This window comes from Syngnathoides biaculeatus, chromosome 13, assembly GCF_019802595.1.
Source record: "Syngnathoides biaculeatus isolate LvHL_M chromosome 13, ASM1980259v1, whole genome shotgun sequence".
NCBI lineage: Eukaryota > Metazoa > Chordata > Actinopteri > Syngnathiformes > Syngnathidae > Syngnathoides > Syngnathoides biaculeatus.
The window spans coordinates 15,135,969-15,157,706 of NC_084652.1; the positions used below are offsets into that span (position 1 = coordinate 15,135,969).

At 41.8% G+C, this 21,738-nt stretch overlaps 2 protein-coding genes across 2 annotated transcripts in view; one reads left to right on the forward strand and one right to left on the reverse strand.

The window, feature by feature from the left end:
* Positions 1-11,842: 11,842 nt before the first annotated feature.
* On the reverse strand, positions 11,843-14,487 carry LOC133510862 (zona pellucida sperm-binding protein 4-like). Its single transcript, XM_061839298.1, has 8 exons — positions 14,165-14,487; positions 13,504-13,691; positions 13,310-13,407; positions 12,990-13,147; positions 12,739-12,931; positions 12,508-12,655; positions 12,060-12,138; positions 11,843-12,000 (listed from the first exon to the last, which is right to left on the reverse strand). The coding sequence occupies exons 1-8, from the start codon at positions 14,442-14,444 to the stop codon at positions 11,894-11,896; spliced, it is 1,251 nt and encodes a 416-aa protein (XP_061695282.1). The 5' UTR covers positions 14,445-14,487; the 3' UTR covers positions 11,843-11,893.
* A 655-nt stretch (positions 14,488-15,142) lies between these two features.
* The window catches only part of clcn2a (chloride channel, voltage-sensitive 2a), a 36,866-nt gene continuing 30,270 nt past the window's right edge, over positions 15,143-21,738 (forward strand). Inside the window, exon 1 of the mRNA XM_061839301.1 lies at positions 15,143-15,464. Coding sequence (XP_061695285.1) covers positions 15,248-15,464 — 217 coding nt within the window. The 5' untranslated portion in view covers positions 15,143-15,247. The remainder of the gene's footprint in view (positions 15,465-21,738) is intronic.

Sequence of the window (21,738 nt, forward strand, 5' to 3'; positions counted from 1 at the left end):
AAACTCTTCAACTAACAAAACTGCACGTATGCCCCACCACTGTGATCCAGTAAGCGCACGATGACAAACACGTACGGCTCACACGCGCACGCACGCACATACACACACACACACACACTACACGGCGCTGCAGCCCCAGTGGAATACCGCAAAGTCCATAGGTTGCCAATCATTCCAAATCCAGCCAATGTGTGCGCATAGATTTTCATCATGACAGTTCAGCACTGAGAAGATCCACTCCTGATCTTACGGAATGGGCTGGGCTGATTAATATTTAAAGCCACACTGCCGCAAGATCTTTATGTAAAACATACTACAGTGCTGCAGTGGCACGAGGCACAAGGTCTGATGGATGCAAGGCAAATTGAATGTTTAGCATCAAGAATGGTATTATCTGAGTGTAGATTGCCTTCTGATTATAGCAGCCTACTGCAATCGCGCCACCCGCACTCACCGGCGTGAGATCAGCTGCTTTTGGTTTAGTTTGTTTCAAAACGTCAGAGCAGCTTGGTAGTTTGCTGTATTCTTCTAGGTGTCAAACCTGTGGTCCACCGTGTCCTTTTATGTGACCCCAGCCAAAGCTTGCGACCATTTCACCTGGGCTACTGTTCCAAACCAGCCCCCAAATTTGTAATGTCTCGCACTTTAGCTACAAGCCTGTAAACAAGCACAGTGCAGCTCAGCTTCTGGTTAGCATGATGCAAGCGCGACTTCGAGAAGCTTTTAAACAGGTTCTCCAGCACTGTTTTCAATGGAGCCAAAGCAATGACAAATGAGCTTATCGGTCAAGAGTTTTATAGCATTATAAATCACAATGTTCAACCCGTTTCTTTTTTGCATTGTTAATTTCCATCAATTGAAGACTGACTTTGGTTTTCTTGTGTGGAGATTATATATTCTCCTCTCGCAATTTTCTCCAATATTAAACACAAAAGCATATTAGGCTAATTGAAGACTAAAATATACACCGGTTCGCATGTGAGTGCCAAGTCTCTATGTACCCTGTATTATGCTGATGACAAGTCCAGGGTGTACCCCGTCTCTTCAATGTCAGATAATATAGGTTCCGGCTTTCCCATCATCCTAATGAGGATAAGAAGTATAGAAAATGGTTGGATGGCTGTTTCATTTGAAATATCATTAAATATATTGTATTCCAGTTTACAAAAAAACACAAGCAGTTTGTTTTGATGAGTGGCTGAAATCACAGCACCCGTCATTGTCAAGGTTGCTGTTGTTTCACAATACTGACATCGTGTGTCCCTATCGTGCCCTGTAGCCTTCTCTTCTTGTGACCTTCCTTTCTTTCTCCCAAGACACTCAAGGTAAAAGTGCTGTCTCTGTGCATTGCCCCTAGTCAGCACTCGTGTCCTTTCTCCCACACCGCAGCTGGCTTGGGTCCAATTCAGGTGCTGTGAATGCCAAATTGGACCCTTACCTGTGCACCTCTGCAGAAAGAATTGCTGCATAGCCTGCAGAGAAAAATGTGAAATCTCTATTCATTTGATTCCTAAAATAGATCAGAGAAAGTTTCACTTTATAATCACCTTGAAATTGTATTCAATTGAACTTCTGAGGTTTAAACGTAACATAATGTTTTTCCCAAAAAATAAAGGAGGAAAAATCACTCTTAACAAAGGCCACACCACAGAATAATTTCTCATGATTAGACATGAGGTATCCGATAATCAGGCCTTTGCTGATTTCTTTCAACTGGGCCAATTATTGGTATGTGTGTATGCCTTTGAATTGTTTGTCGTTCTGTTTCATGCCACAATTATGGTGTCTGTGGATCAGTTGAATTCGGTGTTAGCCACAGACAAGGATCTGTGATCGTAAAAATGTAACAGGTTTAACATTTACAATTGTCAGCCTCCAGTTTTTCCGAGTAGATCAGGAAAGAAAAGTCACTTTTAATACACACTTCATCACAGGATAAATGCTCAGTATGCTTACTTGGAGACATCTGCTAACTAAGATTTTTGTCGCTAAAGAAGGTAGTACCTCTGCGTACTACAAGCAAGATAAGGAAAATGGTTATGCTAAATGTGTACAGAGGCAGTTTGAGGCTAGTGGCGGAAAGGGGGAGGGCAGCCTAGGCCCATTGGTTTTGTCCCCCTAAGACAATTCTTGTCTTGGGCGGTTGATTTCAAAGTTGTTAATCAATACCACAATGGAGGTAATTTATAGAGTTTACTGACTAAACATCATGCATCCATTGGAGGATCACAGCGAATCCTGGAGTGTATCACAGCTATCTTTGGGTCACAGTAGTACAGTAGTGTACATCCTAAATTGGTGCCCAGCCAATTGCAGGATACATGTAAACAAACATTTGCACTCACATACACCTATGGGCAATTTAGAGTCTTCAATTAACCAACCATGCATGTTTTTGGAATGTAGGCTGAAACCAGAGTACCCGAAGAAAGCCCACCCAGGCACGGGGAGAACATACAAACTCCACACAAGCGAGGCTGGATTTGAACCCGAGTCCTCATAATTCTGAGACAGATGTGCTAACCAGTCGCCTACCCTTCTACCTGACTGAACATAACTGCCAAAGCTATTTCGGTGGTAACTTTTTCATGTTTGGGGCTGACCTGATGGAAACCTGGGGTCGCCACAGCAACGACCTAAGCACCGTGTTTGTGGGGTGCCAGATTCGCCACTAAATGTATACCTCTCTGACAGTCTCAACCAAAATTCCGCATTTGTATGGCATTTCTATAAAGCCTATAAAGCTGGACACTCACATACACCGGCTGAAATAAGTATTTAATAATTCACAATTTTTCTGAATAATATACTTCCAAAGGAACCTCCATCCATCCATTTCTTAGCCACTTATCCTCACAAGGGACGCGGGGAGTGCTGGAGCCTATCCCAGCTGTCAACGGGCAGGAGGCAGGGCACACCCTGAACTGGTTCCTAGCCAATCCGAGGGCACATAGAGACAGAGAGCCACACTCACAATCACACATAGGGGCAATTTAAGAGTGTCCACTTAATGTTGCATGTTTTGGGGATGTAGAAGGAAACCGGAGTACCCAGAGAAAACCCAAGCAGGCAGGGGGAGAACATGCAAAGGTGACACAGGCGGCGGCAGTATTTGAACCCCAGTCCTCAGAACTGTGAGGACAACGCTTTTCCAGTTGATCCACTGTGCCGCCTCCAAAGGAACATGACCTGAAAATTTCACCGGGTGTTGGGAACAATCTAAGTAATCCATACATACAAATAAAGTACAACAAATAAAATCAGGATTTAAGTTGTGTGTAAAAATATGAAATAACAGGGAAAAGGTATTGAACTCATGAAGTAAAGGGAGGTGCAAAAAGGCATGGAAAGCCAAGACAAGACCTAAAGTCTATCAATAATCAAACTGCAATACAGCTTCTTGTCCATGTAAATGAAAATCAGATGGTTCAGTCCTAATTGACTGTCTACAAAAAGGTCTCATTGCCAAGGTGCGAGTCAAGCCACATCTCGTAATGAGTAAGAGCAGAGAGCTGTCTCAAGACTATCACAAACTAATTGTTGCAAAACATAATGATGGGATTAGTTACAGGCACGTATCCAAGCTTCCCTACATTCCAGTGAGCATTTTAGGGGCCATAATTCAATCAATTCAATAATTCATATTTCAAGGGGCAAATCATACCATAAATTTGCCCCGGTCAGGCGCTCATCGCAAGATTTCTGACAGAAGAGTGCAAAGAATAATCAAAGGAGTTGTCCAAGAGCCAAGGACCACATGTGGAGGGCTTCAAAAAGACCTGGAATTAGCAGGCACTGTTGTTAATAGGAAAACAGTGAATCATGCAATCTACCGCCATGGCCTGGATGCACACTCGCTGGGGTGAAAAAAACATGTCAAAGCTCATTTGAAGTTTGCCGAACAACATTTAAACAAGCCAGTTAAATCCTGGGAAAATATAGTGCATTCTGATGAGAGCAAAATTGAACACTTTGGATGGAGTAATGCACCCCATGTTTAGAGGAAGAAGTGGCACTTCACATCACCCTAAAAACACCATTCCAAAAATGAACATCAGAGGTGGGAACATGATGGTGCGAGGCTCCATTTTAGCAAGTGGTACTGGTTAACGTCTCATTATTGAAGGAAGGATGAATGGGCAAATCTACCAAGAGATTATTAATAAACATCTGCTATCATCTATGAGGAAACAAGGGTGAACATTTCAACAGGATAACGATCCAAAACATACTCCCTAGGAAACTCTGAATTGGTTTCGTAGAAAAAAAACAAACCTCTGAGAGTTACCGAGAAACTCACCTGACTTGAATCTACAGAAAGAACTGAAACTCAAGGTCCATAAACAAAACCCACAGAACCTTCAAGATTTGAAGACTGCTCGTGTGGAGGAATTTGCCAAAATCTCATCAGAGCAAGTGTGTAGAAGTACAGAGAATGTATAAAGTTTGGGATCGTTGCGCACGGCATGTTTGTAAAAGCACCCTTGTGATTAGATTGTGTGAGCGAGCCTCGGTCACACGTACGGTGATTGTTGTTTTTGTCCTCGGTATACTGTGTCTGACTCTAAGTAATGGCCCTTTTAAACCCGTTGTAAATGTCACGTTGGCAGGTTTCAGGCAGCAACAAGCAGCTCTGCCCCTTCCAGTCTTTTTCTGAGGCTATCATTCTCTCAATCTGATCCCTCAGCCTCCGCATCACTCCAGCACCTTCCTCCTTTCTCCAGCCCTTGTGCTAACAAGATTGCGTGTCGCTGCGCTTCCTTTTTTTCTCTCTCTCTTGGCGTCACATTCTTGTCACATTCGGTCTGTTCGACAGCAGTGAGGTTTTTTTTTTTTCTTTTGGTCTTCACCCTCCTTTGTGCGCCCTGACTCGTGGGCAACCATTTCTAAGAGTACCTGCAGTGACGCAAACATTGATGGTGAGATTAGTCCAATTTGTCTTTCCTGTTGTAATTTAATTTTCTCTCTCATCCCTGATCTTATAGGGCCCAATTATTTTTGTTTTCATCGCATTGATGGTCTTATAAATCAGTTGTGGTGTTAAGAGCACTGCAAATAAATGAGCTCAAAAGAACACGAAAAATGTCATGACATGAGGAATAGAGTGGTACCTTCACTTGACGTGTTTAATTTGTTTGCATATGTTAAAAACCTGATATCCCATACTGAAATGAATTCAAATGTCATTAATCTGTTTCAGCCCTCAGTCAAAAGGATCTGCCAACAGAAAATGAAAATATGACTTGGCAAATGTTCTTTTATAATGTAAACATAGCATGAAAAAAAAAACACTGTCTTCACACTAATATATAATTTATACCAGTGGTGTAATTGAGGGCCACTGACAATTTCTTATTGTCATTCACTTTTACAGACGTGAAGAACAATACAAAACATGAATTGTTTGAAAATAGCATTAGAATATGTACTGTATGTGTCATTTTAAAATTTAAGTTACAACACATGCTTACATGTTCATAGTGCCTTTCAAAGCACCTTATAATTATAATTGTAGTTATGATTACAGTAGCTATTGGAATGAAAAAAAATCTTGATAAATATAAAAGATTCCAAATGCAAAACAGTAAGTAGAGGAGTAATTGTGCGCCATCCATAACCTCTGAACTTATTTTGGTAGCTGTCTGCAACTCACCCATTATAGGTCCTTTACTCACTTCTGGATTCTGACCTACCAGTTGAAAATCGCTCGGCGGCACAAGTGATCCACCCTCTCTTGACGTAGTTTAAAGAGTAACTGAATTAAAGATTCGCACTGTGTGTCTTGTTGCACGGGCTTAAAATCGAGTGCAGTACATTTATGTACATTTCTGTTGTCTATCCATCCATTTTCTTTGCTGCCTATCCTCAACAGGGGTTGCGGGATGCTGGAGCCAGTCCCAGCTGTCAATGGGCTGGAGGCAGGGTACACGCTGAACTGGTTGCTAGCCAATTGCGGGGCACAAGGAGACAGACAATCATCGCGCTCACAATCATACATAGGGGCAATTTCGAGTGTCTAAAAAAAAAAAAATTTTTAGGAGTTGAAAAAAAAATTACTGCTACTGTACTTTAATGCTCATTATTCAAGTGGTACTTGAGCAAAGTATTTTTTTGTTTTTTGATGGTTGAAGAAGTTTGCAAATATACCTGAAATTTTTAAAGCTAAATTTACTCATAACCAGTAATAAAATCTTATACCTTATTAAGACATTTAAGGGGCATGAAAAAAAACTTAAAAAAAATGCTACTAAATAAAAACTGCCTGTTATGAAGAAATATTTGCTTTACTTTTGGGATACTTAGCGGTACTGTAATCTTGGTTATATTTACTTTCTCTGCTATGTAATCCACATTAGTCCTTGAAAAAATAACAGTCACACTGTGATAATACTATGAAGATATAATGAACAAATTTTTGTTCATATCAGTCATAACCCGTTTCATTCACGTTTAATCCAGATTTAAATCAGTGTTCAGGTGGTTCCATCACTATCAAATTTGTTTTTTTTTCTTTCTGCTTCTATTATGAAGACCTTCAACAAAAAGTGCTTGTAGCAAAAACACATAACATTTCATCTTAAATTTATATTCTAGATTTTACAGTGATGTTTGTGGCGTGTGAAATCAAAATTTTGATGAGCTTATCTGGAAGGACGCACAAGGCTGTGGTCATTAGAATGTCAAATATTTGTCCTTTCCACCACCTCCCTCTCATCACGCCGAATTCATTACTCCGCAGCGCCTTGGGATTTGCTGAATAATGAAGAACTTTAATCTCATCTGTTGTGCGATGCTCGCACATGGTCAGGCTTGAAAAACGTGGCCGGGAGAGTCATGTGCCACTCGAGCGGAGGTTGTTTCCCAAGGGAAAAGTTGTGTGGATATGAGGCACTCTGTCCTTGTTGTTGGAGAGGTCTCTCGTGGGGGAGTATGTTTAACACTCACTCAGGGAAGGTGTGCAAAATAGCATGATGTTAAGCACACATACCAAGAATCCGAGATTTTACCCAGGATTTTTTTTTTTATTCATTTATTGCTTTTAACTCTTTCATTGGCGTGGACATCTATATTTATCCATTGGAATCCAAATTTCCTGCTACAAAAAATATATATTTAAGTACTTTTTTTAACGGTTAGGTGTAAAACACGGTCTCGCCCAGCTTGTCTGTCAGTTTCAAGGTGGTCTTGAATGACTTAAGGATCCCTGTAGGTGATGGCGTTGGATCACTTTGAATTTGAGATTAGACTAGCATTTGATTCGAAATCGACATTTTGGAGCTGATTCTCATCTCGTCACATCGATTGAGAGGAAGACAAATGGTAATGCGTTGAAAGTCAGTTTAGGCACCTGACAGCTGAACAAACTATGAAATAAAACGTAAATATAATGTTGTTTATTTTTGATAGTCCCTGTTCTGCTTGACATGTTTATTTTCACCTAAAGCTATTTTTCAATAGTCACTGATGGTGTAGTGGTACAAACACCTGACTTTGGTGCAGGCAGTGTGGGATCAATTCCTGCTCAGTGATGATCTTGGGATCTGCCCTGCAACTGACTGGTGACCAGTTCAGGGTGTAGTCAGCCTTTTGCCCGAAGCTAGCTGGGTTAGGCTCCGTCTCTACTGTGACACTTGTGAGGATTAGTGGGTTGGCTAAAGGAAGGAGGAAACTATTTTTTTTTTTTTTTTTTTTTGTCAGAAACCTTTGATTTATTGATTCCAGGCCATGTTTGACTGTTGTTGATTAAAGAACAGAAAAAGCTTGGAACAAACTTTCTTTTTCTGATGAAAGAAAATAGTCTACACTTTCTTTTGGTAGGCTCTAGTGCTTCTAATCTCTCTGAAAATATTTAATGTCTTTAACAATCCATCAAAATGCTCAAAATGGCTGTGAGCTTTGCTTTGGATGACAGTGGATTAGTTCCACAGCGGTACTGGATATGAACTTTCTATCGTTAAAGTTTGTTTTTAACCTCTTTAGTGTGTGTTCTTGCATCATCACATGTGTTATCCTACTAAAGCACTTTACACAGATACAGATAGTCCAGCTGCATTCTCGAGGGTTTGTGCCGCCTTTTGATCAAACTCAGCTACTGTTTGGGTTCAGCTCCTCACAATTTGGAGAAACTGTAGAAAATGAATGAATGATTGGAGATTTTTTTCCATTATCATGAAATTGCTTCACAGGATAATTACAGAATGCAGAGCAGTTGAAAGTAAGAACTTGTAACAATGTAGGCAGGACACTTCAATAATCACCCACCCCCCCCCCCCCCCCAAAAACAACACTCTCCCTGCAGTGCAATCACAAAGCATCCAACTGCAACCAGATGGGAGGTGCGGGAGATGAACTGGTGTCCGGGGCTGAGTGTGGGCGTTAAACTGACTAATTCGGATTCTGAAGTTGGTCAAGTGGGAGGTGGACCAGTTAGAGATGGCAGCTCTAGTAACCCACCTGCTGCTCTCTCGCAAGGGCGCCGGTAGCCAGATGGCCAGGTACTGCTCTATCTGTCTCTCACACCAGCAGGACCAATAGAGAACCAATAGCATGCCCCAATTAAACACTTTGTGGGCTTAAATGTGTGAGTGCAAGCTGTCTACTGTGAGTCATTATCACTTTGGATGAAGTCACGGGTCTCAATTGCAGGGCGCACACAGCAAACAATCTATGGACAATTTATAGTCTTCAGTGAAGCTTAAATTCTTGGCAAGAGAAGCAGGGTATGCCCTAGAGGGGAGAGGATTCCAACCCAAAACCTCAGAACTATGCGCCAGACATAGTAACCACTATTCTACTGTGTTCTCTGTATCTTAAATCTTGTTTTAATTAAAAAAAATGCAGCCTTAATTAATACCTTGATACCCGTATCACTCGCGTATGTTTTTCACCCCTCCCAAAAACATGCAAGACTTGTCCACAAGTGTGAATTTGAGCGTCAATGCTTGTCGATATTTGTGTCCTGCGAATGGGCGGCGACCAGTCCAGGGCGTAGCCCTCCTTTGACCAAAAGTCAGCACGGTTCGGTTCCAGCTCACCCGCAACCCTGAAGAGGATGAGCAATAGAAAATGATTGAACGTCTTTTCAATATCAAATAAACACTTCACAAGTCTAGTACAGAATGCCAAGTGGTGGAAAACAAGAACTTCTAACAAGGTAGGCGGAACACTATAAAAAGGGAGTGAGACTATAAAATACTATGTAGTGAAGTGAAATAGCTAATAAAATATGCAGCTGCCATTAACCAGCAGGATGGACCCCAATTAAGTCTTTCTTGATCCTTTTGGCTCAAGGACAATTTCTCTCATTCATCACATAGCTCTCATCATTGCATTTTTTTAAATGTTCTGAGGATCATAAAATACAAAATCTCCCAAATCCGTCGATCTGCGAATGTAATTGACGCAACTTTGCAACCATGTTTTATTGAACTGACCGGTCCTGCAATTGATGCAAGAGCATTCAGCCAAACAAATTTTTTCTGCTTCTATCATTTACCAAACATCTGTCCATCCATTTCCTACGGTGGTTCGCAGCTGAGCTGGAGCTGATCCCAGCTGGCTTTGAGAGAAGCAGGGTACACCCTAAACTGGTTGCCAACTAATCGCAGGGCACATGAAACCTTTCACGGTCACACTTAAACAATAAGGAGGCCTCAACCTGACTTGCGAATGTTGGGATTGTGGGAAGAAGGACAGGAAGATTCAAACCCAGAACTACAGAACTGGAAACACTGTGCTGCCCAAACCAACAAACAGTTGCCCGATTTCCCCTAAAGACAGATTTTATTGCACAGTAATAAATCGTCAGTTGCTATGACGATTTTTTATTTCAACCTGTAACTTTAGCATTTGGACCTAAAACCCCTCCCTCTGGGATGAACATTGTCAACAGCAGATGCTGAATGCTTGTTTGTTGGCACTCTTTTGTTCTTCTGTAGGGATTAGTGGGTAAAGCACTGTACACGCACCAATAATAATGTTCAATAGCACCAACAAAACACGTGTCATGTGAAATTTTCTGTACATTTCAAAAACTGCTTTACACAAACGTGATTCAGTTTTTAACATAATTGGATTTTAGATTACAGGTTAATGCTTGACTCAATTTACCTGCTGTGGATCAAGAATGTTTTATAGCTCTTTGTGTGGCATACCAAAGATGACCGCAAGCATACCACACATCCATTTTTTGTGGTTCCAAGAATGGGCTAGTAGTTGAACAGGTTGATTCGCTTGTTACATTTACTGTGATAAGATTTGTCTGTTATATTGAACAAGCTTAGCATTCACAATTTTCAATCTCAATTTTCCCTTCTAGAACAGGGAGGCAGAAAAATCAATTTGGCCTTTGCCAAGTTTGATTGTACAGGTGTGTGTGGCGGGGGGGGGGCTGCTTTTATACACCACTTGACACCCTGCATATAGCTCTCAAAACTGTATGTAAATAGTAAATTAGCATGAAGGGAAATAAGCACTGTTCTCTTTGCCTATCAAGAGTCTACGTAGTAGAGAACTGCTTTGCTTTCCATCTGCAACCCTCCACCCCCCCCCCCTCTGTTCATATGAGCAGAACAAGCAAGTCTGGAAGAATCGTGATGCCCATTTCAATGAAAGGAGGGGGTGGGAGAAGGCAGTGTGCAGAGCAGTGAGGGAATGATGCACAACTTGCAAGGAAAACTACAAAGGCAAGAAAGTCTCAGACTAGATTCGCAACTATAAACTTGATTCCCAACATTAATGGAAATATCCCTGTAACCATTAGCCACTTGAAACATCCTCTGCCAGGATTTGAGAGATACTGCACCAGGTTTCCATTGAACAATAAGGTCATGCCTAATGTGTTGTAGATTATATGGCCTACAGCAGGCGTGACCAGACTTTTTTTTAAAACATCTACTTTAAGCAGCCAGCCTCACGTGATTGACATTTTACAAAAATATAAAAGTATTAAGGATGCTTCATGTAAGTTTGTGTGCCTTGCATAACCGCATGAGCCAATATTGCACAACACTGAGCCATACATATTTTTGTAAGAGTTCAATCACTAAGCATACCATAGAAGGAAAATGCACACCTGGGCTGTCACGTCAGTGGATTTCTCCAACTACAGCGAGAAACACGATCTCCAATGTCCTTCCAAACATCAGCCATGGCTTCACAGCACCATGTAACTGTACTCCTTTACAGCTGCAGAGATTTTGTTGAAGACATTGTCCACCTTATTTTTAAAAGATCAGAAGAACTAGTCAGCTTTGCTTTCAGCAGTCCTGGAAAGACTTAAGTGACATGACTAACCCTGAACGCTTCTGTTGTGGCTTTCACTGAACTGAAGTGACTGCTGTGTGGCCAATTGGGATTTTAGTTCAATTTTCCTCTCTGCTTGCTTGTCGGCAGAATGTTTGTGTCGTATTTTCCATGAACAGTTTGAAACTGCCAGATGAAGCAAACTCTTTGAAAATGACAACAAAAGTCCACCTTACATTCCATATGAAAGTGATGCATTACTCAGACATCCATAGTTTAGATTTAAGAGTGCTTAAAATAAGTGAAACCACTGACTGTTTTCCTGTGCTGCTGTTTGCACATACGCAGTGAGCTAAAGTTTAGAAAAATACAGCTGATGTCCCCCCGCCCCCTCATGGCACACAGTCTCGATCGAAGGATTGAGCACCCCTGGCTTACAGCATCCAACTGACAAGTCAAGAATGTTTAGTTATCCATAAACTTCTAGAGAATTTCAAACATTCTATCTTAAGGGCAAAACTAGTTCCATTAGTGCCTCTGCACACCAAGTCAAGGCAGTGACCTTCACATTAGCAATGAGACAAGATTTTGCTGAAAGTAGTTTTAACAAGCCTTTATTAAATGTCATGACCAGCTTTGGGGGAGGTGGTCATCTCCATTTTTTCAGCGGCTCACTGGAGAAACCCCGCACTGGAGTCAAAATCACCTGGTTGCTTGAGACCACGTCCTGGCTTTGAGAGATACGAGTTCCAGGTTCTGAAAGAAAAATAAGCTTAAAGCCTGAAATGCAACAGTCGTAAGTTTTAAGCAGTTACCATGTCGATGATGGCATAACTGGGCGCAGGAGTTTGCGCTGGTGGGGTTGCACACAGCTGTAGAGCAGTGGATGAAAACCTGGAAAGAAGTCTGTATTAAAATTGTGGATAGCATGTATGCAGTTGGGGGGGGGGGGATTATATTGTACACTTCGTGAAATTATTTTTCCAATATCTGCAAAAAAGGCCTGACAAGAGTTTAAGGGCAGGGGAAAGAAAGCCCAATAGAGGTCAGAATCCAAAATGATTCATGTGGGGTTTATCACATGATTTCATGCCAATCAAAGTCAGTCACATGATTGCTTGTAGCAAATTATGCCCATAGTGATATTAAGTCCTCAATATCTATTTAAAAAAAAAAAAAAAAAACAGGTTCAGTATGATTTGGAACAAGTTATCCTAAATAGAACAAAGTTGACACCTAATTTTTCTGAGGTTTTGACATTACCCTGTCCTTCTGGGGACTGTAGTACTTAGGATCAACAAAGGTAAACATCTTAAAGATGAAACGCTTGTAGTGTGTTGGGTATTCTATGGTTGAAGACTCCCGCACAGGCACCATAATAGTCTGGTAGCGGTCATCGTGGTAGGGGCACCTGCAACCAGCAAGAATGCATTTTTTAAAGCCTAGAAGACGATTCGTCAAGGAATTGCCACTCAAGTCAAATATTCATTGTACCCATCAACCAGAAGATCCCACTGAGGAACGCTGTTTGGGTTGGGAGCTGTGGTGGCCCAGCACCGCTCCAAGTTCAAAACAATGTTTGGATCAGACCTCTCAAGGATGCGGACCTCCACATACACTGGTTGCTTCAGAACTTTGGTGACTGGGTAGTCCGCCGCAGTGTAGAAGGAGTTGTATGCTGCCTCTTCTGCAAGTAGTTTTCACTTAGACCCATCCTAAAACTTGACTACTGTGGCAGTACCCACCTTCAACACAACCCTTTGTGAAACACTCTCCATTGGCCAATCTGAGCTCCACTCTGAGGGGCCCAGCAGCAGCAACTGACTCAGGTGGAGGAAGGTCATTGACCTCCACGACCAGAGCTTCAACAGCGGTGCCAGAATATCTGCACTGGAACAGTAACCTGGAGAAGGATTGCATCAGGAAATTCAAAGTTAGTCATTTAAAAAGCTGATAAGGCCCAGATTTAAAGATTGTCTAGTTTATATTCACATTTATTCTCCTTTTGGCTTCCAAAAAGTATACAGTATTTAATATATATATATATTTTTTTTTTTTTACTTACTCAAAATGGCTGTCCCTGGTGATTGAGCCTCTGGGGCCAATTCCCACTTCATACGATGATGACATATGGTTCTCATACACCACAAAGTTGTCCTCCTCCTGCAGTTAAAAACCCATTAAGCTTAGATAGTAAAATCTACTTGAGTGCCATTAATTTTAGTAAATTTAAGTCTCTGCATAGTTTGAAAACAGAACCTTGATTGTTGTGCCACACATGGTCATGGGGAACTGAAAGATAGCAAATGTGGCAGTGGTGTCAACGGCATTGCAAGTGGGGTCGTTCATTTCCATCAGGCTGATTGAGTTCACATCCACTGGGGGCGATGTAGAGTCACGAGCCACCACCACCACAAATTGGCCATCTCTTGTGCACTGCACAGTCACTGACAAGAGAGTGGGGGGCAGTGCAATAGCATTGTTATGTATCGCCTTTCTAAAATTTACATTAAAAAAAAAAAAATAAACTAAAAATGTTCACCTTTGTAGATTTAGTTAGCCAGGTCATGGTAAGGAACAAATTAAAAAGGAAACTGCTGCTGTTTTACACCCCCCCCCCCCCCCAAAGAAAGTAGGGGGGTTAACAAAACCCAATTTGCTTAACTCGAGCTAAAACACAGATTCAGTTTTGGGTTGAAAAATACACCTAGCTGCCAACTCTTAAAGTTACTTCATTTTAGTGCATCTTTAATTGAACAAAATGCAGTAATGTGCAGCTATGCAAGCTACATAAAGTGCCATTCAGTGGAAAAGCATTAGTTTTTGTCCCCCCCCCCCCCCCTGCACATCAGTGATAGAGAGCTAAACAAATTCAGCCATTGTTTGTTATCAATACATCAGATAATGGCAAAAGAGTTACCCGCTTTGCCGTAATAGCACTGGTGTCCATTGTGGCAGCAGTTGATGGCGCCGCATTGCTCCCGGGTGATGTCGCGGGTTCCGCACTGGATCATCTCACTGTGCTCCACTTGGCATCTGTCGACATGAGTCGCTTGCAGAGGGGCCCCCGCCTGTTTCCGAGGGAGCGAGGCAGGAGGGTTGCGGTTCAGAGCCCCCATCCATTGCTGGGCCACAGCATGACAGGCCAAAAGCCCGACAATCGCCACCAAAACATCAACCAGGTTCCTGGACCACGCCATGACAGTGCTCAAGAGTGCAGGGACACTGTTTACAGCTCCGATGCAGGCTTTATACTAGATGGATGGCAGTGAAGTTGGGTGGGGGGTCTGCTTTTTGTCATTAGTTGTCAATTGAATGCCATCCGCGTAGAGTTAATCAGGTGACAGCTGACTGGTGGAGCTCATTGGCTGGGAAAATTCTGCCAAAAATGCCTGGATTTGAAAAAAAAAAAAAAAAACCACACATTTTGTAACAAGTTGATTGAGGTTGCTTTTTTTGTGTGATCTGTCATCTTACATTTCTTTAATCAGTAGAAATTTTTTTTAAAGTTTGACCACCTCACATTGATGACATTATCCAAAATGAAAATTAAAAACAAATATATTACCAAGTTTATATGTTCACATGGATCAATCCAAGTTTCATGGTTGATTGGAATCAGTCTTGTGTAGTGTGGTTTGTAGTCAGGGGGGACTATTGTAAATGTTAAACATGTTCAATATTTATTGATTGAAAATTCTTATGTATGTGGTCAACTGAGTTTGGGTCTTTGTAGAATCATTTCTACAATATACTGTTTATATTGCCTAGTTGGTAATACTGGACAAGTGAAGTACACATATGTCAATAATCAAATCTAAATGAGCCCAATTCCCACTTTCTTGAAAGTCAGCAAATACCCGATTGTCAAGATGTCTTTTAAACATTATCCTGTGTGTGTATCCTGTGGTTTGTTAAGAAGAATTTCTTCTGCTTCTGTTGTGGTCATCTAACATTAATGTGAAACATGTACAGTGAACAAGCTTCACGATTGTAAATCTAAATGATTGTGGCCAATGAACTCTGTGTAAAATCTTTCTGCCACGTACAGATGTATGGGCGCTACAGCCAGGAACTGGGAGTCTACGCCAAGGCGGAAGCGGCCCGCCTACGGGATGGCGGCGTGCGGAACGGTGGAGGTCAGCGGTGGAACAGCGGAGTACGAAGTCGCGCAGCAGACCTGCAAGAGTACCAAAAAGACCCATGTACAAAGTGCCAGTGTAAGTGCTTTTGTTTTTTTGTGACTTTTTTATTTTTTACATTCCCTTCTCTGTCATTCTACAGCAGGTGTGGTCAAAGTTTTGCATATACATAATCCATCCATCCATCCATCCATCAATTTTCTTAGCCGCTTATCCTCACAAGGGACGCAGGAGTGCTAGAGCCTATCCCAGCTGTCAATGAGCAGGAGGCGGGGTACACCCTGAACTGGTTGTCAGCCAATCACTGGGCACATAGACACAAACAGCCGCACTCACAATCACGCGGAGCGGCAATTTAGTGTCCAAATAATGTTGAATGTTTTTGTGGTCTGGGAGGAAACCGGAGTGCCCGGAGAAAACCCACGCAGGTACGGGGCGAACATGCAAACTCCACACAGGTGGGTCCAGGATTGAACCCGGGACCTCAGAACTGTGAGGCCAACGCTTTCTAGTTGATCCACCGTCTCGCCCGAACAGTTTATTTTAAATTCAACTATGTTCCAGTTGCAGTTAACAATTTGCCGAATTTTATTTTATAAAAAAACGTGAATACATGATGATTAAATGAACTAAAAATAGTAAAACTTAAAACTGAGAATGATCTCCATTCATGATCAAATTTAACACCTGCCTTTTAACTTATTTTCAAGTTGATCGAGGAGTGTTTTTTTTTTTTTTTAACACTTTAAGATTAAAAACTCTTTTGGAACAATCCTTTTGCAGCTATGTAGAATTGCAGCTTGAAAGTGGAGCAGCCGGTGCACCTGAGTGGAGGGGTGGTGGAAGGGGGGTGAAGATATGTGACCATGATTCGATTAGACTGATCTGAGCAATGACCTCCAGCCAAGCAGGCTGGGTCAATGTCAAAGACAAGTGCCCAACCTTCCATTGTGGGTTTCTGAGGGTGTTGTTTTCTTGTTGGTGCAATCTCGACTGTCGGATTATTTCTTTTGTGTCATTTTGTGATGAGATGAAGGACTTGCCCCTCTACTTCTGCCAAGCAATGTGTGGGAAAGCATATCAAGCCGGATACACGCATAATGATAATCAGCCTTAATTTGACCAATTTTCTCTCCTTCCAATCAAAGTCTGCAAAGGACCAATTATCAAATATCTATTGTTGTTCGCCAGTCTGCTTGGAAAATAAAATCTATCTATCTATCTATCTATCTATCTATCTATCTATCTATCTATCTATCTATCTATCTATCTATCTATCTATCTATCTATCTATCTATCTATCTATCTATCTATCATCTATCTATCTATCATCTATCTATCTATCTATCTATCTATCTATCTATATCTATCTATCTATCTCTATCTATCTATCTATCTCTATCTATCTATCTATCCATCCATCCATCTATCTATCTATCTATCTCTATCTATCTATCTATCTATCTATCTATCTATCTATCTATCTATCTATCATCTATCTATCTATCTACTATCTATCTATCTATCCACTGTGATTATACTTGTCAGAAGTGCACCTTTCGACAGCAGCAATAATATTAATAATATTTGTGAGTTTGCCCTCAAAGATGGAGGGACCGCGACACAGGTGAAAGCACCTTTAAATCAAGCCTGACTCCGTCTTTATGGGAGCCGTTACAAACCCTCACAAAACAGCCAAACATGGATTTGTGATCTGGATGCCTTTTTATTAAAAAATCAGGAATTCCCAACCAGGCGGCATGGTGGTTCAGCTGGTAAAGTGTTGGCCTCACAGTTCTGAGGTCCCAGGTTCAATCCCGGACCCGCCTGTGTGGAGTTTGCATGTTCTTCCCGTGCCTGCGTGGGTTTCCTCTGCGCACTACGGTTTCTCCGACATTCCAAAAACATGCAACATTAATTGGACACTCTAAATTGCCCCTCAGTGTGATTGTGAGTGCAACTGTTGTCTGCCTCCATGTGACCTGTGATTGGCTGGCAACCAGTTCAGGGTGTACCCCACCTCCTGCCCATTGACAGCTGGGATTGGCTACAGCACTCCCCGCGACCCTTGTGAGGATAAGCGGCCAAGAAAATGGATGTATGGAATTCCCAACCACGGATCAGGTGTATACTGCAGTATTGATCCAATTTCACTTACTGAATCAGGAAATTGTTTATTCATTCAACTTCCAAGCTGCTTATCCTCACTTGGGTCTCTCGTCAACTCCACTCAGCTGGTTGTCAGCCAATCACAGGACACGTACTGGATAAACAACCAACCATTCACACTTTCATTCAATTAACTTGTGTCCACCTGTTGCTTTTCATAGAACAGATTAATAGCTTTATGTTCAGCAAAGTACATGCATATTTTACATAGAGTCTTCTTCTTCTTCTTTTCCTTCCGGCTTGTCCCGTTAGGGGTCGCCACAGCGTGTCATCTTTTGACATCTTAGCCTATCTTCTGCATCTTCCTCTCTAATCCCAACTGCCCTCATGTCTTCCCTCACCACATCCATAAACCTTCTCTTTGGTCTTCCTCTCGCTCTTTTGCCTGGGAGCTCCATCCTCAGCATCCTTCTACCAATATACTCACTCTCTCGCCTCTGAACATGTCCAAACCATCGAAGTCTGCTCTCTCGAATCTTGTCTCCAAAACATCCAGCTTTGGCTGTCCCTCTAATGAGCTCATTTCTAATCCTATCCAACCTGCTCACTCCGAGCGAGAACCTCAACATCTTCATTTCTGCCACCTCCAGTTCTGCTTCCTGTTGTTTCTTTGGTGCCACCGTCTCTAATCCGTACATCATGGCTGGCCTCACAACTGCTTTATAAACTTTGCCCTTCAGACTCTTCTGTCACATAACACACCACCTTTCGCCAGCTGTTCCAACCTGCTTGGACCCGTTTCTTCACTTCCTTACCACACTCTCCATTGCTCTGTATTGGTGACCCCAAGTATTTGAAGTCGCCCACCCTCGCTATCTCGTCTCCCAGGAGCTTCACTCTTCCTTCTCCACCCCTCACATTCATGCACATACATTCTGTTTTACTTCAGCTAATTCATTCTTGTCCTTTCCAGTGCATGCCTTTATCTTTCTAATTGTTCCTCCACCTGCTCCCTGTTTTCACTGCAGATCACAATATCATCTGCGAACATCATACTCCAAGGGGATTCCAGTCTAACCTCATCTGCCAGCCTATCCATTACCACTGCAAACAGGAAGGGGCTTAGAGCTGATCCCTGATGCAGTCCCACCTCCACCTTAAATTCCTCTGTCACACCTAAGGCACACCTCACCATTGTTCTGCTGCCATCATACATGTCCTGTACTATTTTAACATACTTCTCTGCCACACCAGACTTACGCATGCAGTACCACAGTTCTTCTCTTGGTACTATGTCATGGGCTTTCTCTAGATCCACAAAGACACAATGTAGCTCCTTCTGACCTTCTCTGTACTTTTCCACTACCATCCTCAAGGCAAATAATGCATCTGTGATACTCTTTCTAGGCATGAAACCATACTGTTGCTCGCAGATACTTACTTCTGTCCTGAGTCTAGCCTCCACTACTCTTTCCCATAACTTCATTGTGTGGCTCATCAACTTTAACTACTTCATCTAGTTCCTTCCAGAATTTCTCTTTCAACTCTAGGTCACATCCTACCTGTGGGGCATAGCCGCTAACCACATTATACATAACACCCTCAATTTCAAATTTTAGTCTCATCACTCGATCTGATACTCTTTTCACCTCCAAGACATTCTTAGCCAGCTCTTCCTTTAAAATAACTCCTACTCCATTTCTCTTCCCATCTACTCCGTGGCAGAATAATTTAAACCCTGCTCCTAAACTTCTAGCCTTACTACCTTTCCACCTGCTCTCTTGGATGCACAGAATATCAACCTTTCTCCTAATCATCATGTCAACCAACTCCTGAGCTTTTCTTGTCATAGTCCCAACATGCAAAGTCCCTCCACTCAGTTGTAGGCTCTGTGCATTCCTCTTTTTCTTCTGACGATGGTTTCCTCCTCTTCTTTGTCTTCGACCCACAGTAGTTAAATTTCCACCGACGCCCTGCAGGTTAGCAGTGCCGGTGGCGGGCGTTGTTAACCCGGGCCACGACCGATCCGGCATGGGATTCTTTAGATGAACGCTCATATTTGTTTGGCACAGTTTTTACGCCGGATGCCCTTCCTGATGCAACCCTCTGCATTTATCCGGGCTTGGGACCGGTCTACAGATTGCACTGGTTTGTGCCCCCATAGGGCTGCATTATTTTTACATAGAGTAAGTACATCAATCCATTTTCCAAGCTGCTTTTCCTCACAAGGGTCGCAGGAGTCCTGGAGCCTAGAGGGCTACAAAACTTACTAACATTGAGGGAACAGTTTTCTGTCCATCCATTCATTTTCCTAGCCGCTTATCCTCACAAGGGTCGGGGAGTGCTGGAGCCTATCCCAGCTGTCATGGGGCAGGAGGCAGGGTACACCCTGAACTGGTTGGCAGCCAATCGCAGGGCACGTAGAGAGAAACAACTAGGAGACAATTTGCTCTAAGATTCAACAAGATGGCGCCAAAGCTTTTTCTAACCAATATTGGTGTCAAGGAAGTATGTTGACAAATGAGCTTTATATGTCAGGGAGGAGTTCAATTCATCTTGGGATGTTAGTGGAGTTATGAGGAGTCTTCACTACATGTACAACTCATCATCTGTGAGTTATTCATTTTCAAGGGTAATCTTGTGAAATGATTTTTGAATAATATTAAATTGTTCTCCCATCATAATTTGTGGTTTGGTTACATTCTAAACTATTAAAATAGGGATGTTTTTTTTTTTTTTTAAATTGGGCAGGTTTTGCTCTTTGGACATGGCCTTGGTCCCTATTACAGTACCTAATCCTAAGAGTACCCTGATTTATCAGACACGTCAGGTTTTTTTTTGTCATGTACTGCGAGCAAAAATTTGAGTAATAAGCACTAGATGGGATCACTGACCAAATCTAGTGACTCTGGGAAACCACTTGCCACAATGGCTGGTGACACAAAGAAGTTGAATGGTTATAAGCCTTTAAACAACATATATTTGAACACAAATAGTGCAGAAACACGTGTAGACAGATCAAAACAATACTTAGTCATGTATTTGTTATTCTCTGTGAAAATGCTCGAGATTACTGCACATTACTTAGCAGTTTGGAAGTTCTTCTTCACATTTCTACCTATGCATTGATTATACTGCTCCCTGGCGGCCAAGGTACACACCAGAAATTGTGCGGCTCAATGAATACATGAAATTATGACGTGCAATGTACAATACTGTACAGTGTTGTAAAAATATATATATATATATAAATATATATAAATGTGTTTGTGTTTTGTGGGTGACTTGGATCGAATTAATGGTGTTAAACATTCATCTAAATGGGGAAGGATCATTTCAGAGCGTGGTCACACAAATGTTCTCTTGTCAGTGTGCCATAGGATTAATTAGGCACCGTGGCATAACGAAGGTCAGAAAACCATTTTTCGAACTATGTTCATTTGGACTCCGTGGCTGGACAGTCACTTGTTAGGTAAGAGCTGAAGCAAGACAAATTCGACAGTGGTAGTTTTAGTGATTCCCTCTCGCTCGCTCGCGTGCGTGCGTGCGTGGGCGGGCAGGCTGAACCACATTTGTGTGCTTTTTGATGATGAGTAACCAGAGCTGGAGCTTTTTGGACGAGGGCAGCCCACGCATGCAGCAAAAGGACAAGCTTTTGGGTGGCACTGAGCTAAAAACAAGCCCCACATCCTTGTGTGTGTGTTTGTTTTTAAACTTCAAGCGCTAAAGCTTGCGAAGACTTCTTACGCCTATCTCCGTCTTGCAAGCGGTGGCCAATGAAGTGTAGAGAGGAAAAAAATAATAATAAATGTGTGTATGTGTGAAATGTTACACGTCTTTGTCCAACTGACAATGAAATAATTCTCGGTGGATTGGAGTAAAATGTAGATTTTTTTTCTCGTATAAAAAAAATCTACTCTCCGGAAACATATTGGAATAAATTCGTTTTTCAAAATAAAAAATAGATTTTTGGGGAAAAAGAAATGAAAACAATACAAAAATATTTTTTAAATGAAATTAGATTTTTTTGGGCATATAAATTCAGATTTTTGGGTGGAAAGATCTAGAATTGACTGTTCAACCAGGAGAATACTTCAAAAGGTTAGAATATCTCTTTGATAACATCGTTATCATTACAACCGTATTTCGTCTCTGAGAGTCAACAACTGTCACTGGCTCTTCTTTGTATTGTGTTGCAGCTTGATGAGGTTTCAAATGGTTAGTATTCCCGCTTTATATAAAT